Raw genomic sequence first — 16,190 nt, forward strand, 5'->3', positions numbered from 1 at the left:
GTGATTGAAACATATTTAGAAAATGTGATTATCTTCCTGATCCTACTCCCTTTAGGAAGAACTTCTTAAACTGGAAGCAGAAAAAAAAAAACCATAAAAGATAACCATAAAAGAAAATAAGTTATGCTATATTATAAATTCTTAATTTAGAAATCGTGCATCAGTGGTTAGGCATTGTGGCTCATGCCTGTAATCCCAGCACTTTGGGAGGCAGAGGCAGAAGGATTACTTGAGCTGCTTGAGCCCAGGAGTTTGAGACGGGCCTGGGAAAAATAGGGAAACTCCATTTCCACACACACACACACACACACACACACACATTGTGTCCATCAACTTGGGAGGATGAGGTGGGAAGATTGCTTGAGCCCAGGGGTTCAAGTCCAACTTGGGCAACATAGGGAGACCTTGTCTCTAAAAAAAAAACTAAAGCTAAACTACAAACTGTGAGGCAATATCTGCAACATTTATAACTAGTAATAGCTTAGTATCAAGAATGTATGCAGAAATTCTACAAACCAACAAAAAAGGACAGTGTCACAGAAAAATAGGCAAAAGACTGAACCAGGCCTTCCACACAATTAGAAGTGCATGTGGACCAATAAACATTAAGAGGTTTTCATCTCTCAATCAGGAAAACGTAAATCAAGATGACAATGACATGTTCAAATTCATTCGATTGGTGAAAATGAAGAAACACAATAAAGTCAAGTTTTGGAGAGGGTTTTAGTCAATAGGATCACTCACATATTGCTGATGGGGGTATCAATTGGTATATCCACTGTGAAAAACCATTCACTAGAAAAGTTGGGCCAGGCCCAGTGGCTCATGCCTCTTGGCTTTGGGAGGCCAAGGTAGGAGGATCACTTGAGCCCAAGAGTTCAAGACCAGCTTGAGCAACATAGGGAGACCACATCTGCACAAAAAGATTTTTTTGAATTAGCTGGGCATGGTGGTGCATGCCTGTGGTCCCAGCTACTTGGGAAGCTGAGGTGGAAGGATTGCTTAAGCCCAGGAGGTTGAGGCTGCAGTGAATCATGATTGTGCCACTGCACTCTTACCTTGGGTGACAGAGTAAGATCATACCTTAAAAAAAAAAAAACAGTATACCCATGGGTCAGCAATTTCACTTTTCAGTATATACTTGAGAAATGCTTGCACAGGTCCCCCAGATCACACATATAAGAATGTTCTGGAATAAATTAAAATGTCTATTTTTAGGAAGGTGTAATGTGTTCACAGAATGGGTGATTATTACATGGCAGCAAAATGAATGAATACCAGCTACTTGTAGCACAATAACTCAGAATGAAAAAGCAATTCTGAGAAAACTATATATGACATGATACTTTTCTTATAAAAGTCAAGAACAACTAAAACTGAACAGCTGTTTAGGCATTGACATATGTGACAAAACTTTTAAAAAGTAATAAAGTTCAAGATAGTGGTTACCTCTGGAGAGGTAGAGGAGGAGCAAATCTATGAGTAAGTCACTGGTAATGTTTTAGTCCCTGGGTTAGGTGGTAGGTTTTGGGGTGGTTCATTTGTCATTAAAAGTAAGTACATGAGCTGGGTGTAGTGGTGCGTGCTTATAGTCCCGGCTACTTGGGAGTCTGAGATAGGAAGATCCTTGAGGCCAGTTCAAGGCTATAGTGTGCTATGATTTCACCTGTGAATAGCTACTATATTCCAACCTGGGCAACGTAGACCTTGCCCCCCTTTAAAAAAAATTCAAAAACAAAATAAATGCATGGACAAATGAATAAGAGAGTTATGCATGGAACATCGGTGGTGTATTATGAATCAAGCATTATTACTAGCTCAGTTATATGTGCCTTCATTCCAAAACAAAAAATAAAAGGTAACAAAATTGTTGAATTGCATTTGAGAGAGAGGAAAGGAAAGAATTCAGGTCTGAATCTTAGGCTTTTGGCTTGAGCTATTGCAGTTTATTGAGATGGGGAAATACATGGTGGGGGAAAGTTTGGGTATGTGCATAACAGAGACAGAAATTCAGTGTTTGACAGATCAAGTGTGAGGTGCCCACTGAGCATCAAAGTGGCTATGTTAAGCAGGTATTGGATATACAAATCTAAATTCAGTAAGGTCAGTCCAGGAGAAAATTTGGGGAGTAGTTAGCCATGGGATCAGATGGGCGCTTTAGGGACACTTTGGAGATGAAGTACAGCACTGAGCCCTGAGTTCCTGTGACAGAGAAGCAGCCTGCAAAGACGAAAGGAGGAGCTGTTAGGAAGAGCAAGGCAACAGAAAAGGAAGAACCAGCATGCTGATTATGTTCAGGAGAGTGTTTCTACGCTGAATTTAATTGCCAAGATTACCAATTCTAAAGAAGAGGAGGACTCTTGGACAAGTTTTTAGAAGTTGGTTTGGAGCTGGGGTGAGAGCCTGGCCTAATGGAGACAGCTCTGGATTGGGAGTCACTTAGACCTACATTCTGGTCTAGGTTTGGCTCCCAAAAACTGGGAAGGTCAGGTAGGTGGCCACTCCTCTCTCTTCATGGTCTCTTTCAGCTTGAAGACAATTTACAGTCTTTGACTAAGCATCCATACTGGAAGAACAAGATTTGGTTTCTGAACATTGGGTCTTAGTCCTTAAAATAACTTGCAACCTGTTACCTCTTCACTTATTCCCATTGCCACCACAAGAATCCTGTGTGTTTTTGTTTTGTGCATCCAGAGTCTAAAACGGGTCTGCTTTTATTCATAGGCTTTTGTTTTCAATGGTTTTTGTTGTTGCATTTTTCCCTAGATAAAATGTTTTTTCTATAAGACACTGCTTAAAAGAGTCCAATGCAGTATGAATTTGTATTTGTGTTTAACTTTTGTGCTTAACAGATCTGCCATGGCTGAACTCTCAGTTGCTTAAGCAAAATTCTGGGGCTTATTCTAGGTTCCTTTATTTGTCATTGTCACTCCCATTCCAGTTATCAGCAAATTCCATCAGCTGTCTCCGAGACATCTTAAATCTGTCTACCTCCCTCCATGTCCACTGCTACCACTCTGTCCAAGCTATTATCATCTTTCACCTGAACTCCTGCACTAATGTCTGCTGTCCTTGCATCCACTCCTGCCCTCCTACAATCACTGACGGCAGCCGCAGGGATCTTTATAAAACGAAAATCAGATAGTGTCACTTCCCTGCTTAAAGCCCTTTGAGTGGCTTCCCATTGCACTTAGAAAAAAAAAAAAAAAAAAAAACTGGCCGGGTGCGATGGCTCATGCCTGTAATCCCAGCACTTTGGGAGGCCGAGGCGGGCGGATCCCCTGAGGTTGGTAGTTCGAGACCTGCTTGGCCAACATGGAGAAACCCTGTCTCTACTAAAAACACAAAATTAGTCAGGTGTGATGGCGCATGCCTGTAATCCCAGCTACTTGGGAGGCTGAGTCAGGAGAATCGCTCGAACCCAGGAGGCAGTGGTTGTGGTGAGTTGACATCACGCCATTGCACTCCAGCCTGGGCAACAAGAGTGAAACTCCGTCTGAAAAAAAAAAAAAAAAACCCAAACTCAATAGAAAATCAAGTTTTCATAGTGGTAGTTGTTAACAGAGAAATAACAATGAAAGCTTTAAAAAACTCCATGAAAATTTGCAAAACTTAAATGTAGAAGAGGAGTAAACTTGATAAAATATTAAAAGAATTGAAACCCTTCCTAAAGGCAGCTTCTCAAGGGAGCACAAGTTCACACACAGTTTACTTTTGGAGGAACGTCTGAGGTCATGAGGACTAGATTCTAGAGCTACAGGTCTCAGGGACAGTCTCGAGGGATACAGGGCCCCCATCACCACATCCCCAGATTTAACCGCAGCAGCTCAGCTTTTATCTGTATCTGTTGGAGCTCTCTAGGAAATGTCAATACCAAAGCAAACCCAAATCACAAGTAGATTAGATTACTATTCAAGAGGATGATTCTCTACCGAAACTGTGCAAGAGAGTTGGAAAATGTAAGACGTAAAGACCATAATCAGGAAAATACGCATCATATTTGTTATTCACTGAGAGGGAGGAATTTCCACTTAAATCCCATTTCCAGCAGCTGGATTGTGCTCTCAGTGGAGTGCTCTGGATTCTGATTAATAGAGATTTTCTAGTCCTCCCAACAACTTCCTTCTCAATTCTCTTCACTTTCCGCAGATCTCGGCACCAGGGTTGCATCTTGTGGGCTCCATTGTGTTTTCACACAATGTGCTATTTGTCCTTCACAGTGTTTTGGTTTATTTTTCTGTTTGTCCATCTTGTTTTTGAACAATTGCCAGCATTTAAAAATGAGGAAATCTAAAATCTGCATTTCAAGCTGCTCTTTTTTAAAATGTGCCGTTTCGACAACACTGAGCCCACATTCTTGAATGACAACACTTGGGTGGAGCTGAGTGACTCCACCTGTCGGGTGGCTACACCCTTGCTCAGGGTATGCACTCGATGGTTTGCTCTATGGCCCACCATCCTGGATTGTCTCCCTGACACCAAGGCTAAGGGACCCACTTTACTCACTTATCTGCTGGGCCTTGGAAGTATTTCAGTTCGGAACCCCAATTCTAACCTTAGCTTCTCAGGCCATTAAATGAAATCTCATTTCTATGATGCTTCCTGTCACATCACTGTGCTGCTGAGAACATGAAGTCTGTGGGTGAATTGGTGGACGGGATCCAGAATCATTACTTGGCAGTGGATTATAGTGTGATGACTCATTTCCGGTGGTCTCCAGGAGACTTGGCTGGGAGCTTCTCTTGGAGTCTAGGGTTAACCAGAGGCTACATGTTTTAGGCATCTTAATTCATATTTTACCTAAAGGCATATAAATCCTTAAAAAAAATCATTTGACTTCATCCTTGCTCCCTACATCCAGCCAGTAACCATTGCTTTGTTTTACATCGCATGCTTCAGGCTTTACTACAGCCTACCTGGATTTTGCAGTAGCTTCTTAAACTGCTTAAACTTTGGATATTGCCCCAGCCAACACATTCTGCCACAGAGATCTCTCTGAGTTAAATGGGATTGTATCATGCCCCACACCCACGCAGATAGAAACTGTCAATAGATACACTTAGAATGAATATGCATGGAATCAAATTACATTCAGAATCTACCACTATAGGTAGTGAATACAACAGAGGATAGCAGAGGCTGGGAAGGGTAATGGGGGTTGGGGGGTGGGAGGATAAAGGGGTTGGGTAATGGGTGTAAAAATCTATAGAAGGAATATGATCTGTTGTTTGGTAGCACAATAGGGTAAATACAGTTAATAATTTATTGTATATTCCACAATAAAGGAGTGGATTTGGAGTGTTCTCAACACAAATGATAAATGTTTGAGGTGATGGATACCCCAATTACCCTGATTTGATCATTATACGTTGTATGTTTGTATCAAAATATCATATGTACCCCATAAATATGTACAACTATTATGTATCCATAAAAATTGGAAATAAACTACCACCATCTTTCTTCAGCCTATTTTCCTATCTCCTCTCGCACCATACTAGGCACACAATCTCTGTACCTGTGCTCTCTGTCTTCCAAGCCATTGCTCATGTTTTAAGAAATATACTTACTGTTTAATATATCCTATACCACTGTAGGATGACTGTAGTTAACAATAATGTGTAGTTTCAAATAGCTAATAGCTGGAAGGAGGTTGTTGAATGTTTCCAACATAAAGAAATGATAAGTGTTTGAGATGATGGATATGCTAATTACCCTGATCTGATCACTACACATTATATGTATGGAAATATCATTGTGTACCCCATGAATATGGGCAATTATTATTTGTTAATTTAAAAAATAAAAAAAAGACCCACCCACTGTTTAAGTGTATCTACATCCTAGCTCTTTGTGGCACCTTTCCAGATCCTCCCAGATTAAATTACTGTCCTTTCTCTGTTGAGACATTTTCCCAGCTATCAGTCTGTCCTGAGTTACACTCACTTGTGTTTTTCTCATGCCCTCGATTTCAGTTTATGGAGGGCAGGGACTATTATTTATTCATTTTTTTTATTTCCTGCACCCAGCAGATAGCTTCACACAATTGTTGAAAATTCATTTCTTTAAACAACTTGATGACTTGTCCTTATAGATCTGATAGCCAGTGTGACCGTCAAAAGAAGCTCCTAAACCTTTTCTTTTCTAAGCTAAACTTAGTTTGCTCATTTTCAAGTAACAGTATATGTGTGTAAAATATGTTTGGAATTATGTCACCTACAATTCTAATAATGAAACAATAGACAAATTTGGAAAATGGGTATTCTACAAGGCAATGAGCCTGGACTATAGAAAAAAGTCAAAATCATGAAAAGCACAAATCAAAATGACAAGGGGACTGTTCTATAGTTTAAAAAGACATAACCAAAGGCAGTGCATGGACATCCATTGGATCCTTAATCAGAAATCAAAAGCCATAAAAAATATTTTGGAGACTGGAAGAAATTACATATGAGATGATAATATTACATTTCTTTGGTATAATGATGATATTGCAATTACGTGTGAAAATGTCCTTATTGTTGGGACACATATACTGCGTTATTTAAGGGTGATATGTCAAGATGTCACCAACTTATTTTCAAATGGTTCAGTCAAAGGGTATGTGTGTGTGTATGTATATATGTGTATATATATATATATATATATATATATATATATATATATTCAGAATCTACCACTATAGGTAGTGAATGCAACGGAGGATAGCAGAGGCTGGGAAGGGTAATAGGGGTTAGGGGTTGAGGGGATAAAGAGGGGTTGGGTAATGGGTGCAAAAATATATAGAAGGAATATGATCTAGTGTTTGGTAGCACAATAGGGTAAATACAGTTAACAATAATTTATTTTATATTTCACAATAAAAGAGTGGATTTGGAATGTTCCCAACATAAATGATAAATGATAAATGTTTGAGGTGATGGATACCCCAATTGCCCTGATTTGATCATTACACATTGTATGTTTGTATCAAAATATATGTACCCCATAAATATGTACAACTATTGTGTATCCATAAAAATTAGAAATAAACTATATATATAAAAACTATATGGATATATATATAAACAAACTATATATGGATATATATATATCCATATCCTTCCACACACATATCCATATCCACACACATATCCATATCCACTGCTACCACTCTGTCTCATATATATGTATATGTATGTATATGTATATATATGTATGTGTGTGTATATATATATGAGAGAGTGTCAATAATTGGTAAGTGTAGATGAAGAGTATATGGATATTTTATGATACTTTTTTTTTTTCCAAATAGTTGGGAAAAAAGAGAAAAGGAAGGGGCGAAAGGATAATTTAATTTCCTAATTGTATTTTCTTAGGCTATTATTAAATGAATTATAGCTAAGCAGTGAAAACAAAACATTTATTCGGGTATGGTTTTATATTTAGGAGTGAATCAAGTTACTAGTGACTCAACTGTAAGAATTATTAAATTGGTAATGCAGTTTTCGTTGCTTGTTAGACTTCTCATACTTTATGGTTTATACTTTGGAAGCAAATAAGCTCTAGAGGAAATGGAACAGGTATGTATTAAGGAATTTAAGTTTTTGCTGTAAGTTTGGAAATACTTAACAAATTCTAACTTTTCATTATCACAAGCCTTTTAAAATTACCTGTGATGATAGGTATCTATAAAAGTATATTGATTTATCCCTTTTTTCTAGGTTAAAAAAATAAGTATGTTTTATTGGTGGTAGCTAAGTGGATCTAGTTGATAAAGGTGGAGATATAAATATATTGGTGTAAAAGGACAAATATGAGATAAGACTATGTATTTATTGCCCATTTATGTAATTGCATGTGTCACTAAGGACAAAGGTCCTTAAAGACGAAAAGCAGAGTAGAAACAGTTCCTTATATTAAGACAGATGAATTTGCTACCTCTTCCCTCTTCATGAATTTTTTTTAAATGTATGGTTGTATATCCTTCCAGTTTTATAATCACATTTGAAAACTCAACCATCTTTCTGGGCACAATTTGATGGCTGAAGATATGCTTCACTCCAATAAAAAGAAAATGAAGATTTTTCAAGAGCATTCGTAGGCTTCGAATCAAAAGGACAGTACTTATTTCCTGAGGTCTGATAACCATTGTTTTATGGGGAAATAGTACTAGGATCACAGTACCATGGATGTGGTAGGCGAAAATGAGGCCCTGCAGCAGTTCTTTGAAGGTAAGAGGCCAATTTCCAGCATGAATTTGCTGCTTCTGAGAAATGCTCACTATCCCTGTTTCACCTTTTCCGTATTCACTTAAACTTTGTTTTGAAAGAAATGCTATCATACTTAGGTAACTCTCCTAATATCAAAAGTAGGGGTTTATTTGCTACATTGGAAGCAAAATTCAATGGTATGGATAGAGATTTTAAACAAAACAGGATTTTCATCTTATAGTTTGGTTGTTAGAATCAAGGAGTCAGCATATTTATGTTGTTATTACTTGTCCCTGTCCTGTACTAGATTTTATTTTTTCCCGTGCCCTATGTTTAAAAAAACTACACAGCCATGCTCAAATTCCATGTGAAGGGAAACGTGACCATCATTTTTACACGGTAAGGTATTTTGCATGAGGGAGTATGAGAAGAAGTGAGGGAAGACCTGCTCATTTACAGAATCTAGGGATCAGTCAGCAGCACATCGAGAAAAGTGCTTTAGGTATTTCTTGTGCTTTGTAAAGTGCCTGACAAATAATATATATTTAAAAGTTGAATGGAATGGGCTGAATAGTAAACAATGCTGAACACTAAAGAGTGACGGGGCGTACCAAAGAAATAGTGAGATTCTATGTCACTATTGGGAGGAATCAACACCATGGGGTAGTTTCTGTGGCTTGGATTTTTCCAGAAATGGCAAGAAGAAACATAAGACCAAGAGAATTATCACATTATCTTGTCCTACCATCCATCCCATTGAGTGTTCTGTCTCTGACAGTGGCCAAGTTGGTATTGTCTACCTGGGTCATGCTTGGCACATGGTAGGCACACTAGTGTTGCTAGACTGTTATTGCCTGATTTTATATCATATATAATTTTCATTTGAGCAGCAGGTGGCAAGCTTCAATCTACCATTGCATCTATTTTAGAGAAACCAGCAGTTTATTGTATACATGCAAAAATCTACTCCATTTCCTTCTAGAGCTAGGGAAGACCTGAATATCGAATCTGGTCTACCTTCTGTTTTTTGAAAGAGCTTTTATTTCTATGGGATCCCTATACTGTCCTTGTTTATACTATTTTTGGAGGTTTCTATGGATATAGTTTCTACAAGTCCCCTCTACAGCTTGTTGCAATTATCTGATCATTATTATAAAAGTATTTGTCTTCAGTGTTTTTCTTACATTATCTGTGAATAGTTGGAAAAGGTGGTAGACTTCACAAATTAAAATGAAGGCACTAGCTTAAGTGAGTCCCATCCCCCTGAAAATCACACAGCTAATTGTCAATTTTTTCTTACCTCTACTATTCAGCAAATATTGAGCACCTACTCTGAGTCAGGTTCAACAACCACTTTCTTTAAATGGTAGCTTGTAGGGCTTTGGATACCTTCTCTTACATTTTAATAATTTCCTTTCTCTTGACCCTTTTCAAATGAAGGCAGCTGAACTGAAGCTGATATTCTTGATCTGCAGTCCAGTGCTCTACCTCTGAGCTATACCCTCTCCTTGAATCTGATATTCTAATGAGAAGAACCAGTTGTTTCATGTCATGCTCCTATTGATATGTTACTGTTTCTAATCAAATACCATCTCATATATAAAAAATTCAGGGTTTGAAAATCAAGAAAAAAATTTGACAATTTTTTACCCACCTGAAAGCTATTTTCTCCATTTCCTCAGGCTCTTCGTTCTAAGAAACTAAGCCCTAAATAATGTATGTTTTCCTTATAAACATTTTTATATTAAAAATTATCTTGAATTAAATGGCCTTGACTGTCAAAGCTCATGATGATCTTAGTTTTTTTTTTTTAAACTTCCAAACGTGACTAAATCTTCATGGTGTCTCAGGAAAATGACAAGGGTGGTTGTTCTGGGTAGCTGATAATTCTGGTTCTAATTCAAATCCCCGTCTGCCACTGATGCAATAGGTAGGCTTGTGAGCTAAAGCAGAAGAGGCACAATCAGGCACTCTAGAGATCGCAACATCCTCTGGAAACTCAGACGCCATGTGAGATGTTTGGTTTTTTCAGCAAAACGGTACCACTTCAAAAAAAGGTTGTCAGAAGACGGGTGCATTGTTTTATTTATAATAACTAAAAATTGGTTACAACCTAAATTTCTAATAGTGGTGGATTTATTAATTACGGTTCTAACATATAATGGAATATTTTATGGCTATTAAAAATGATGACAAGGAAAAATGTTTATGATCTTAAGCAAAAATTGACTTACAATGTGGAATATATAAACACAATTAGATATATATATAGATAACTTTCTATAGCAAAGTTTATTAAAACTGGGTTGAAAACAGTTAATATATTTCCATTCATGCACACACAAATACATAGAAAAAACCATATGAATATACTTTAAGCATTAATAGTAACTACCTCGGAGTGATAGGATTATGAAGATTTTTATTTTCTTTATACTTTATTATCTAAGTGCTTTATAATTTGAATATATAATGTTATAATCAGGGAAGAGTTTATCTTAAAGGAGAATAGGTTTAATTCAGCAAAATGCTTCTGTTTAAGATCCATGTGTCAAGAAAAATTGTAAAAGATTTTGACATGGATTGAAAGGATTACTGGGTGTCTTCCATAGAAATCTGTGCCTAAATCACATCATTCTGGGCTATGGGATTCTATGGTGTTTGCGCCTTTCAGTGTGGTAGAGCTATGTTAAAACTCTGTAAATTGCAGGTAACTGATATCGGTGCAAATGATTTTTATATATAGATATGCAAATGAAATATGTTCTTGGGGGATCAATAGTTTCAGTAAAAGCCATTTTTGCATTTATTTATAAATTCATTCTATACAGTGTATGTGTGTATCTGATGTTTGAATTCTCCTTTGAAACGGTTGTAACATCTTCCTGGTCCCTTCATTAATTAAGTAGTTAAATACAATCTCTGACATGCATTCATATTATATTTCTATGAGAGTCATGGTTTTATCTTTAGAAATCTATATGCTTTAACGTTTGCAAAGTTTTAAGTTAACTTGAAACTTTAACGTTTGCAAAGTTTTAAGTTAACTTGAAAACATTGTCAATTTCACCTCAAGTTTGAACCAGATTAATAACATCTGTTGAGCATTTACCATGTGCCAAGCGCCGTGCTATTTACTTTACATCATATCATTTTATTCTTACAACAACTTTCTGGATAAAAAGGAATTAAAAAATGAAGTACAGTAAATTCCATTCCTCACTTTACTTCATTTATCTTTGATAGCTATAATCTTAGACTCTTAATTTGTACTATCTTGATATCAGAGGACTCATTATTTGTTTCCAAGCTCTTAAAAATAGTTTATTAAAAATGATTTGAAAACAGTATTGTTGATTATATTTAATCTCTAAAGAACAAATTTTTGAGAAGCTATTTATTTATCTTCTTCATCCTGAAGTAGGTGCTCAAATGCTTTGTTGGCTTAGCATTGAAAGCAAAGAGGAGATTCCCGCCCAGATTGAGCAGAGTGGGGAAAAGTATGCCGTGGGAAAAACTACATATTAAGATCACAAGTAAAAGCTCAAGAAGGAAACTGGCAGAAACTCCGGCTCACTTGTTGAGGTTTGTGGGAGTAGCTGCTAGAACCCGTGGAAGGACAGTAACCACCAGGCAGCTCTTGAGATCTACGAGGAAGAATAGTCTGTTCAGGAAGCTGCCATCAAAAAAGCTTTGAACATTTTCTGCCCCTGTCTCGCTGCTTAAGATTTAAATTCTCCAGATAGCTATTATCAAAAGAGGGCAGTGGGGATGCAGGGAAGGCAGAAACATCTGCTGTCCATAAGCTGTATAGGAATACCACGGAAGTGCCCCATGTTCAGGAAAATGGGGGAAATGCTGAAGGCTTTGGGGCAGACAAGCAGTGACTGAAGTGCTTAATTCAGATGGGATTAATCTAGAAGGGCTTCAGGGAGGTTAAGCAGAATTGCTGTGCAGAGGAGAGCCGTTGCTTGGAAAAAGTGCCTATATGATATTGGCATATAGTAGGCACTTACTGATATTTATGTAGTGAATGAATGAAAGAACAGTGCAAAAGACTAGTCCATTCAACAAGCAGATATTGAATTCTAACCAGGGCTGGGGCACCCAGCAAGTTCAACTGTATGAAGAGGGAAAACTTGCCCAGTAGCAGAATGGTCCGGTGAATAGAACAGAGATGTTGATAGAATGCCTCAGATTCCATTATTAGCAGAGATAAAATGATAAATGTCTTAAGTGGTTCCTGTATATTATTTCTCTAAAATGTGAAAACAACTTTGATTAGCTGGTTTCTGAATTTCTGACAGAAGAATCAGAAGCTCTGAAAGCCGAATGCAGTGTAGAGAACAGAACCTGCCCAGTGCTGGCACTGGGCAAGTCTGTCTTATGGGTAAAGAGTATCTCTGGCCTCAGGCCAGTCTCTCAATTCTCTGTCTTTGGGGCCACAACTTTCCCACTCTCTTAAACAACCAGTTTCCTATGCCCTCTTCATTCTGTCCTAATAAAACCTAAGCTTGCACAGAGGAGCAAATGGCAAATGATCTAACACCACCTTACACCTCTGTAGAGTCTTGTATTCAAAGTGCTTTCATAGAACATTGAAACTGTCTGGATCAAAAGCAGCAGAAAGATTACCTCCTCCAGGAATAGGTCTGGTTAATCTCTAATGGTGGAATTTTAGGTATTATATTGTACCCAGCATCTCTGAAATTATCCCACAGATATATATAGATATAGATATCTATATATAGATAATATAGAGAGAGATAATGTATCTGTAGAGATATATTCTACCTTCTGTTTTTTGAAAGAGCTTTTATTTCTATGGGATCCCTATACTGTCCTTGTTTATACTATTTTTGGAGGTTTCTATGGATATAGTTTCTATATATATTATAGATAATATATAGAGAGATAATACATTTATATAGATATATAGAGATATCTATATATATATCTCTGTGGGATAATTTCAGAGATGCAGGAGTTCATCGTTCATCTGTGCAGCAGCCTCTGATTCTGTGTAGAAACAGCAGGGACTTCCCAGGAGACTGGGAACAAGAACATGCCAAAGACAGGAAGAACCAGCCAGGTCATGCAAGGAATTTAGGATTATCTGAACATTTCTATGAAATTATCTGAACATTTCTGAGAAATACCTTTCTTCTTTCATTCTGGGATCTCCAAAATGAAGGTGATTTAATTAGAATTTGAAGTGTGCCGTAAGGAGATTAGAGCTGACCTTTGTCACCTGCCCACGCTACCTTTGAGACCTGTCAGATTTATCACTGTCTCTGGGGAGTCCTGGAACAAAATCACCCAAACAAACCCTTCTGAGTGGAGGACTCCCCACCTTCTTTGGTGTTATTGATATTGTCATCTTTCAACTTTGAAGTTAGAACCTGGTTTCTGGAAGACTCTACAATGTCTTGGAAGCTAAACATTCAATACATGGACAATTGTGGATAATATAGATAACCTAAAAGAAGAAGATCATTATCACTAGTAATTTTACTATTTAGTGCTAACTGTGTTCAGTTTGGTGTGTATCTTGTGTGCTTTTTAAAACAAAAATGGGATTATATAATTTGTGCTTTTTAGTAAACATACAGTAAGCATCTCTTAATGTTAGTTATTCATCATCAACAGGGGTCAGTAAATTATGGACCACAGGCCAAATCTGGCCTGCAGCCTGTTTTTGCAAATAAAGTTTTACTGTAACATACTCTTTTACATATTGTCTGTGGCTGCTTTGATGCTGTGAGTGAAGAGGTGAATGGTTGCAATAGAGACCATATGGCCTGCAAAACCTAAAATATTATCTGGCTCTTTACAAAAAAAGTTTACCAACCCCTGATCTACAACCTAACTAATAATCATAATAACTGTTGTCAAGCACTTACTATGTGCTGAGTGCAGAATCATCCTTAGGAACATGGGTTCTGAGTTAGTCATCCTGGTTGTGATTCCTAGCTCTGCCACTGACTACCTCTGGGACTATGGATAGGTTCATAAGGCTCTGCAGGCCTTAATTTCCTTGCCTGTAAAATGGGGATAACCCTATTATCTCAAAATGTTGTGAAGCACTATGCCTGGCACAGAGAGACAGTAATTTTTAGTTCCTATTATTCTCATTGTTTCTTAATTATTATTTTCTCCGTTTAGCATCAAGGCAGCCCTGGGGGATTTCTATCCTTGTATGAGAAACATGAGGCTGACAGAGGTTAGGTAACTTGCTTGAGGGTTATCCACATAGTAAGTGGCTGCAAGGTCATTTATTCCTTACCTTGTTTATTCAGTCAGTTGTCAAAGTCAAAATAAAAATGTAGAGATGAATCTCTAAATTTAATGTTTTATTTGGGAAGAAAGAATTGCAATTTGGAGCATACAGGCAGGCTAGGTTGTCTTTGGTATGCTTGAAGAATAAAGAGGAGGCTGGAGGTTTTATAGAAAGGAGAAATGTTATGTCTTGTTCTTTGAGGAAATTAATTGGCACTATTAAAGTTTAGGGAGCTGGCAAGTTTTGGTTGGTGAGTGACAGTGGTGGGTAAAACTAGTATTAAAAGTTGTAGCAGGTTGTTTCAGCAATGATTAGAGATAAAACTGGTCTAAGTTTATATAGCAAGCAGTTTCAGCATCCAGGCTTGTAGAAAATTACATTTTTTGAGCAATGTTATATGCCCTGAGTGCTTTCTCCCCCTGGCCTCATGACTCTGTTTTAGTTGGCTATGACAAGAATGACCTAATTTGTGTGATCAACTTTCACACCATCAAAAAATATTTGACTGTCTCTCATGAGCCTGCTGCTCTCCTAAGAGCCAGGGACTCTGTGATGAATTAGCAGAATCCTTGCCTTATAGTGGCTTCTTCTCTAGATGAAGGGAGAAGACAATAGGAGATAAATAAAACAATGATTTCAAAATGTCATTAATTATGAAGAAAATAAAACCGGACGGTGGTGCAGAGAGTCTGATGAAGAGAGAGTTACTTGAGCTAAGACAATCAGGAATGGTTTCTGAGGGGATGATATTCAAGCTGAGACCTGAAGAATGACCAGAAGCAAGTCATGCATCTGTCTGGGAGAAGAACATTTTAGGTAAAAAGAGCAACTGTGCCGTCACTGAGCTTGAAGTGGTTGGGAGAGGGGTAGGAAAGGAACGGTGAGGTGGAAGCGCTTGAAGTGTGAGTGACAATGGGGAGGGTGGTAGAAAATGACATTAGAGTTTGGATTTTTATTCTCAGTGTGGAGAGTTTTAAGCAGGAGAACAGGCAGGGGCAGATGGGTGGGACGTGGGGGTGAGGAAGACAGAGGAATCTGTTTAGGATGATGCCTAGGTGTTGGTGTCAACAATTCATGGATGGTAGTACAATGTACTTAGATGTGGAAGACTGAAGAACAGGCGTGTGTGTGTGTGTGTGTGTGTGTGTGTGTGTGTGTGTAATTAAGAATTCATTTGGGACATTTTACGTTTGAGATCTCTTTTAGACAACCAAGTGGAAGCGATGAGGAGGCAGTTGGATTATTGAATTTGAAACCCAAGGAAGGATTAGAGCTGCTGATGTCAATTTGGGAACCATCAGCTTACAGAGTCATCAGTTTAAAGCCCCTGAGACTAAGTGAGATCACCAAGAAGAGTACAGATAGAGAAAAGGGTCCCAGATCACATTTTGGGATCCAAGTGAAAGTAACTAGTAAAGGAATGTTTAGTGAGGTAGGAGGGAAACCAGGAGAGTGTGGTTGTTAAACTAGGAAAGAAAGTGTTTCAAGAAGAATATGGTCAAACGTTTCCAGTGTTTCTGAAATACAAGACAATTGCCTATAGAATCTGGGGAAAAGAAGGTTGTATGTGACCTTGAAAAAAGGATTCCGTGCAGTGGGGGAGGATGTCCAGTCAGTGGGTCGAAGACAGCAGCCTGTGATCAGTAAGAAAACCACTATCATTTAATGAAGGAAAACCACTGCCATTTAATGAATGCTTTACTTTATGTTAGATATTG

At 37.8% G+C, this 16,190-nt stretch overlaps 1 protein-coding gene across 1 annotated transcript in view; it reads left to right on the forward strand.

The window, feature by feature from the left end:
* The window catches only part of MYRFL (myelin regulatory factor like), a 140,521-nt gene continuing 124,331 nt past the window's right edge, over positions 1-16,190 (forward strand). Inside the window, exon 1 of the mRNA XM_016924934.3 lies at positions 1-8,213. Within this exon, the coding sequence (XP_016780423.3) occupies positions 8,168-8,213 (46 nt within the window). The 5' untranslated portion in view covers positions 1-8,167. The remainder of the gene's footprint in view (positions 8,214-16,190) is intronic.

Source organism: Pan troglodytes, chromosome 10 (genome assembly GCF_028858775.2).
Source record: "Pan troglodytes isolate AG18354 chromosome 10, NHGRI_mPanTro3-v2.0_pri, whole genome shotgun sequence".
Taxonomy (NCBI): domain Eukaryota; kingdom Metazoa; phylum Chordata; class Mammalia; order Primates; family Hominidae; genus Pan; species Pan troglodytes.